Here is an 8,245-nt window from a genome sequence, read left to right as displayed (position 1 = left end):
TTTGCAGCATGGAAGAGCACACACAACACACAATCATTTGATGAAGCTCATTCCCCTTTTCTCTGGTATCTCCGGCTTTGGAATGGCAGAAGAAATATTATGTGAAGAGAAGGAGAAGAGCGTCGAAGGTAACAGCATTGGTTTCCTTCTCTCTGTTTTGACTGTATCTGCTGGGGGAAACCATGGATTACATACCTCCCCATCTAATTTATGACGGCCTTTAAGAGAATAGGGGAGACAATGGTACGAAAAGAAGAGGTAGGCCACCTAAGTCCCATAAATGAGAGGAGGTTGGCCATTCTCATAGGGCAACGTAGAGATGATATCCATAGCTATCGGTTGGGAAAGAAAGGGAAGAACAAGAAAAGAAAACCTAAAATTGGGTTAATACCTCCAATGGTGAAACTCATGCATTTATTGAAAAAAAAAACCATTTCACCCTCTCCGATTAAATGGTGACTTGTAATTTTTTCCTAGTTTATACAGATTTCAAAGGTTAATTTTGTGAGATCCCAGATAGTGTCACAAAAACCTTTTCGCAGGCAGGTGTCATTTGACTGATAGCAAGCACGGTCCCATCACCAACCATACTACTACTCATGAAAATATAGGGGGGGATATTATTATCTAGCACACAGAGGATGACGAAACCGTCAATTTGCAGCATGGAAGAGCACACACCACACACAATCATTTGATGAAGCTCATTCCCCTTTTCTCTGGTATCTCTGGCTTTGGAATGGCAGAAGAAATATTATGTGAAGAGAAAGAGAAGAGCGTCGAAGGTAAGAGCATTGGTTTCCTTCTCTCTGTTTTGACTGTATCTGCTGGGGGAAACCATGGATTACATACCTCCCCGTCTAATTTATGACGGCCTTTAAGAGAATAGGGGAGACAATGGTAGGAAAAGAAGGGGTAGGCCACCTAAGTCCCATAAATGAGAGGAGGTTGGCCATTCTCATAGGCCACCACTGGCTTCTCTTCCTGGGAAAGAAAAGCAAAAGTGAAGGTGGCTGCCACTGAAAGAGGCTACCAGAGGCACCATTTAGAGACTACAAGGAACCAAGTAGAGCTCGGGAACAGAATCAAGCCGAAAAGAGCCCAAACCCCTGATCCAGTAGTAGATGAGGTGGGCAAAGTAATTCCAGACCATGGGCATTCAAGTGGCAGAAACTCAACATATTCTATGATGGCAGATCTTTATAGGCATGTCTAGGAAATGATGGCCTCCAAATTTGGAGGGCAAGAGATTCACCCAATTATGGAGGAGCTAGATCAGATGGATGCCAAGTATGATGCATTCATCATGGCCATTCTCGCCTTTAATGAAGAGGATGATGAAGAGGAAAATGACACCAATGTTCATACTCAAATGCTGGATGTTGATGAGGTAGGAAAGGAATCTAGAAGTCCTTCAAACCCCATTTCCTTGGACACTAATGTCCAGGAATGACCCCCAGACCTGCCCTGTTATATACTTTTCTATGATGAATATGACATTAGTAGTAATTTTTTTGGATTATAGCCCAGTTAGTTCCAGTTTTGGTTGTTACTGTTATGGTAGTATGTATCGTAAACTCTAGAGGCAAAGGGCCCATCTTTTATTTCTGCTCATGGAAAACCACTGGTTAAAACTGATCTTTTCATAATTACAGAGCATTGAGCCTGGTTCTGCCAACCCTCACTCTCTGGCATCGTAACCTCTGTGTATATTAATAGAATAGACTAAGTTACAAAAAAACAGTTAATTTTGCAAGAAAGAGATTGAATATCTGTAATTGGATTGCACTATTTGCTTTAATTATCTTATCTGAATAATTTGCCTTCCTTCACTGTAATATGGAATTGAGATGTATTTACTTTACATACATGACACAAATGAAATAAATGGTGAAAACCTTAAATCTATCAAGGCCATCGGTCCAAGCATGCAAATATCTTGAACTGACTAAAAGCATTAGGAAGCAGACAGTTCCTGCGTACCTTGCATAGATAAAATAAAATTCTATAAAAATGCTCCTTATAGAAATACAGTTTACCTTACAATAGGGATGACTAATCCGTTATTGCGGCTGTCCATTAAATCCATAAGAAATAGAACATATTGTACAAGAACAAGGTGTAATAAGTTGGAACCATCTATTTGTAAATAAAATAGTTTCCATTGCTGATCTTCCATTCTAACTCATTGTGCTGAATTCTTCAGAAGCCAAACAACTTCATCACGTCACAAGTATGTAGTGTCTCTAATTGGAACCAAATTGTTCAATGGTTCTAGTCGCAAGCACTAGGATATCCACAAATGCACTGAAAGAAGCACGAAGAAATCTAGCTTCCACTGCTGCAAACTGACTGAAGTAACAAATGCAAGCAGCAGTTAAATTCTTTGAAAGTTAAATTGGCAGAAAGTATAATGTTTCTTAACATAGCAGATGTAAATACAAATCCTTCAATAAAACGTATTTCAAGTCTTAAAGCTGCCTGTTTAATTCTGCATGACATTAAATCTTAGGAACCAAGACCAGTCCAAGCACCTACACTTGATATACAGACTAGAGATGATAACATGCTGTAATCACGTTAAATCATTGTACCTACTAGAAATGCACATTACAAGTATAGACCCATTCAGAATATCCTCAAGGTCACTAGCTGCAGACTTGGATGTAACAAGACTTCAATATTCGCAATACCAATTTAGTTGCAGATGCATTGCATAAAACTGATAAAGGGGAGATTTACTCACACCAAAAGTTGCCGACCATTCAAAACCATATTCCTCTTCACTTTGTCAGGTTGTAACTGCAGGAGAGAAAAATATATGTTTAGGAATAAGAATCTTACTGAGTTGCACTTAATAGTTCTTCTCTATCATGAGGAAAATATAAACATCAAATCATCAGACATTCCCAGCAAAGAAATCACAAAAAAAATAACAGAGAGGCCTTAAGTCCATGAATTAAAGTCGCAAGAGCAACGTCAAAATGTTGTGAAACACAAGTTCATGCTAACAAAGATTCATTACAATAAACTATAAAGTTGCATGCAAAATTTAGATACACAGTTCTATTATGTATCAAAAAGCATTCAACAAAAATACCTACACAAGGATGTCTGTGGCAGTGTTGAAAATATCACGAAAAAATTGTGATGGGCGCCAATTTTATCAGCTGAAAAAATCACCAATTTTTAAGTCTGAAAAGAAAGGGATAAAATCGTAAAAATTGTGATAAAATCTAAAATATTGCCATCACTTTTTTTAATTTAATTTTGCCAATTTTTACAATTTTTTCATTTTTCAGACCTTTGCAAATTTTATCCTGATGTCGATTTTTTTAATATTGATCTGGGGTAGCCAGTGGGTCAACCCAAAGGATATTTATCAATGTTACAAAAGGATGCCTCCCCCAAGGTGAGGGGCATGCTCCCTATGTTTCCCACACTCCTAGGATGGGGGGACGGCTATGGAAATGTTTCCCCACAACTCCCTTTTGGGGAAATGTAGGGGAAAATGTTTATCCAATGTGGTAAACATGTTTCCCCAAAATAGCTGCATGTGGGTTTCCCCCCTCAAAAGGGAACAAGGGGGGAGGCGAGGGCGTCCTATGAAAAATCCACAATTGCAATAAACTAGAAATTATTTTTCTAACTAATTCAGTTTATTTGTTTTTGTTAATTAATTAACGGCAAATAACGAATAGCTTACTACTACAATCTTCACAATTAAAAATAAATGATGTGAAAAATAAATCAGGGACTAAGAAATAGATGCACACACATAAAAACGACACGAAGGATTTTGGACTAAAGTCCCCGGAAACAACCCGAAGGGAAAACCGATGCAGCAGATGAGGGTTTATATTTTATTATCTTCAGCAAATTACAGAGTACATAGATCTGCTTGCCAATTACTAGTCAAGCTCCGAAAAATTTACTCCACTCCAACTGGCAGATCGACCTGAAAACCCTTTGTTTCTCTCACAAAATCAAAATCGGCCTCCTCCAGTAAATGGGCACAAAAAAGGCGTTGATGCAGGAAATACACACTAGTTGGAAACTAAGATTTGTTGATCCTGCACTCCTTTGGTGATCTTGCACTCGCACTAGGCAACTAGCTCTATCCTCTGGATCTAATCCCAGTAACTGAAAAAGTGATATACTGCCCAAATCCGCGCACTAGAGAAATTCGCATGGCCTTCCTACCGGTAAACTCGACCTTTGCAAATTGAAGTGGAAATCTCCCCTGGAAACCCTCCAATTTTTGTTGATCCTCTCACTAATGGTCTACTAGCTCGAACTCTTCCCTCGTTGAATGTTGCACACTGGGAAATTCGCACTGCCATGCTCTCTTGCTCCTTCGATGTCTCTTCTCCAAGGCCCATTGACTTGCTCTTACAATTCTCTCGCTAGAGCACCAACAGCCAAGATCTAATCATGATCGATGGCTCAGATCATCTTAGACTCTGCTAAATCGCTTTTGAGAAGCCTCTAGAGCAAAAGTCGATTTTCTTAATAAATACACTTTAATTAACTAGTTTTCCTAAGTTAGACTTAGGAAATTTTAATTTTCCGGTCAATCAATTTAATTAAGGTGTTTCGGAGCCATATCTCGCAAAATCATTTTTGGGTATTGGAGATCTCAAGTTCCTTAGTCTCTCTGACACCTTAGAGACTAGAACACCAGTCTGATGCTACCACAATATCCAATAATTAACACTCCCTCTTAGCGAGGAAGGTGTTCTCTCCATCATCTCTCATCTACAACCTGTAGCTAAGACTAACCATGCTACTGATGTCTAACATCTATTACACCTTCTTTCTTCACATCTCACCTAATCTGAGTCCCTGTCATTGGAAATCATTGTGAAAAATTCGACTAGCAAACATTGTCCATCAACTACTGCGCATACTTTGATCCACCTCACACTGTTGTTGTTGATCCTGCACTGCTACTGCAACTACTACAATAGTGAGTCTGATCTCCTTAGAACCTGAAGCACTAAGATTCCATAGGGTTGCTCCCTCTAAAGCTAGAGTCCCTCTGAGTCACAATCTCCCAATGGGAAATCAGTGTGGCTAAAATTGCATCTGCACCCTGCAACTGAGCAATTCGCGTTATATGTGCCACTGCAACTAGCTCTACACTATCTCTCAAGTATTAATTGCGACTATCTTTGCCGACACTGAACCTACTACTATGATACTATGGGCCCTCGTAGCAAAGGTGATGGTCCTATTGCAACAGTTGGAACTGCTCTAATTGATCTTCATGTTGCATCTACGCTGGAACTTGCCCATCTTGACATGCTAAGGTATCAAGCCCCTCCTCCTCTTGAAGGTATTGTTGCTATCGGTGCAAACTCCTCCAATTTGGCGGTTAACTCATCAATCTCTGTCGAATCTACTATCTACTCCTACTTCTTATCCTTCTTCTGTTGAGGACACTGGGAGACATAGTAGCCAAATTCACCACACCCAAAGCACTTGACCTTCGACGGGTCTTTCTTCTTCTTTTCTCCTCCCATTGAGCCTTGTCCTTGACTAAGACCCTTCTTCATCTTTCCCTTACTTGCAAGGGCTACGTTTTCCTCATCCTCCTCCTCCTTGTTGTTGTTGATAGTACCTGCTGCAAGATTGAGCCTCAACTCCTCTTGAGTGAAGTCACTCCATTGATGATCCCATCCAAGTAGTGTATCTCGCCCAGAAATAACTTGGATGAAAGTATGCCACTCCTTAGTAAAACCGTTGAGAATTGCCCTCACTAGCTCACATTCTTCAGGTTTCTCTCCTACTACCACAAGTTCATCTCTGACAGCCTGAATTCTAGTGAGATAGGATGTAACGGCTTCTCCCTTTTGCATCAAGTTGGTCCTCAGCTTCTCCTTGAGAATCATCTTACGATTCTTTGATGGATTCTCATACAGTTTTATGACGGCACCCCACATGTCCTTTGTTGTATTCTTGTCTGCAATATGCAGGACTATGTGATCCCGAACCCCATATAGGAACATCCTCTTAGTTTTGGCCATTTCTTTCTAAAGGTAGCCAATTGTTGTGGATCAGTTGGCTCTACCATGACATTTGTCACGAAAGCCTTCAAACCATGCTCATCTAACAGGAATTGCATTCTGGCCTTCCATACACCAAAGTTAGAGGCTCTATCAAGTTTGTCTTGATCCCTAAGACATGTTGTGGCCATCTCTATGAAACTCAAGTATGCTAGAGGTCAACAAATTGGAACTCCCTTTTCTCTTTTCGGCAACTGAATCTGGCTTCTTTTGTTGCTCGTGCTCCTCTTGGAATGCGCAGATGTGGCCTCTGGAAATTCGTACAGCCCCGGATCTGCCTCCAGGTGGGACATATAGCCTCCCTCTGCCTCTGGAAGAAATTTGCTCTGCATTCTGGACACTGATCTGACCTCTAGCAACTGATCAAACCTTCTCCCGGCAATTTGCACTGCTAGACTAGCTAATTCACACTGCAAAATCCAACATCACTACTGGAATTTCAATCTCCTCTCCCTTGGTTGGAAACCATCTAAGAAATTGTTGGAAATTCCTCATGTGTGCTTTCCTCTTCCTTCCCAGCTAAGCTACAAATGTAAACCCCTATTGCAAATTTCTGCGCCCAAATTTGATAGGTTTGTTATACAAAATCACTGATCTGCTCAACGGAATGCTCTCTCCGGTAAATCTACTGCCTGCTACTACAGATCTAAGGAAATTCACATTTTTCCACCAGGTCAGATCTGGAAATCGAACTCTGCCTCTTTGCTATGCGTACTGCTTGGCTGACCTATGCAAATTTGAAGAAAGTGCTTCAAATCACCCTTTGAAACTGCATGATTTCTTTTGCTTTCACCTTTGAGCTTCAAATCTGATCAACACTGCTCTGATACCATGTGAAAAATCCACAATTGCAATAAATTGGCTATTCTTCTAACTAATGCAATTTATTTGCCTTTTGTTAATTAATTAAAGACAAATAACGAATAGCTCACTAATGCAATCTTCACAATTAAAAATAAATGCTACTGAAAATAAGTCAGGAACTAAGAAATAGATGCACACACATAAAAATGACACCAAGGATTTTGGACTAAAGTCCCTAGAAAAACCCCGAAGGGAAAACTAGTGCAGCAGATGACGATTTATATTTTATTATCTTCAAAAAACATCCCCCCCTCTAAAGGGGGACATTAGGGCGTCCCCCCTGAATTTTGCCTAGGAATAATAATTTATGAGTGGGGAATCCTAAAATTCAACCATAGGGCACTACTAATGCTTTGTAATTAATTGTAATGCTAAATTCTTAAAGTGAAAGGACAAAACTAAAAGATAACATTTTCATCATTTTTTAACATTACTATTAATTGTTTCAAAATGTTTGAGAGTGGTTCCAACCTCATTGGATTTCATATGGACAAAGTAAAATTTTAGATCCCACTCAAAATCCAGTAAATTTAACAGTTTTCAGGATTTCATGATTGGGGGGAGTGCAACGTTTTCATTGGATTCTATTAATATGTATGAGGGCATGGAACTAGCATTTAATCAAGAGTGCCAGGCCCTCTATGTACCTCGATGTTGGTGGCATGGATTGTTGAACTCCTTTGTTATAACCCTAGTAAAAATGTACCCATCACTCAAACAAAATCCCAATTCCACACTTTAAGCCTTCTCTATCTTATTTTAATGCTTAGAGGGTGATATTGATGATAAGGATTCCAATATAGGCGATGATTTTGATGATATGTAGGTACTTCTTGTAGCATGATTTTTTTTGGAATATAGAGGCCATCTAAAGCCTCTTTGTTGATGCATTTTTGGTTCAAAGGTGGATTGCACTCAATGCTTTTTTGGCTATATGCACACCTTGCTATATATATGAGAAACTTTGTACATATGTGTATATTTAAATTCATGTGGATATGGATACACATGAATATTTATGTATTTTCTTTAAAATTTGAATATTTATGTATTTTTTTGTTTAACAGATTTTTTGGTCTAATTCCTTTCCAATTCTAATTTGGTTCTCATTCTTGGGGTCGATCAATTCAATGATCGGTCTGGTTCTAAATCTTCTGATAACATTGACTTGGATTGGTGCAAAATTCCTTCCTCGCTAAGAGCAAGTGTTTACAATTATAGCTCAATTAGGAACTTTGACACATGTTTGGTGTGAACACGCAAGAAATAGTTTGAGATATTTTTGAAAAAACTAATTTTCAAATACTAATTCT

General features: G+C 39.2%; 1 protein-coding gene across 3 annotated transcripts in view; it reads right to left on the bottom strand.

Annotated features, from left to right (window-relative positions):
- Positions 1-1,989: 1,989 nt before the first annotated feature.
- The window catches only part of LOC149169639 (uncharacterized), a 92,689-nt gene continuing 86,433 nt past the window's right edge, over positions 1,990-8,245 (bottom strand). For all 3 annotated transcript variants that reach the window (XM_089427137.1, XM_089427136.1, XM_089427138.1), the window contains exons 3-4: positions 2,747-2,802; positions 1,990-2,352 (exon numbers count right to left, since the gene is read on the bottom strand). In XM_089427137.1, the coding sequence (XP_089283263.1) occupies positions 2,247-2,352; positions 2,747-2,802 (162 nt within the window). In that variant the 3' untranslated portion in view covers positions 1,990-2,246. The remainder of the gene's footprint in view (positions 2,353-2,746; positions 2,803-8,245) is intronic.

The sequence above is a fragment of the Pinus tabuliformis genome, chromosome 4_2 (assembly GCF_031772625.1).
Source record: "Pinus tabuliformis cultivar Carrire ecotype Pingquan chromosome 4_2, CPIR1, whole genome shotgun sequence".
In the NCBI taxonomy this organism is placed as follows: Eukaryota; Viridiplantae; Streptophyta; class Pinopsida; order Pinales; family Pinaceae; genus Pinus; species Pinus tabuliformis.
The sequence above is the reverse complement of the archived record's forward strand: the minus strand, read 5'-3'. Positions and strand labels throughout refer to the sequence as shown.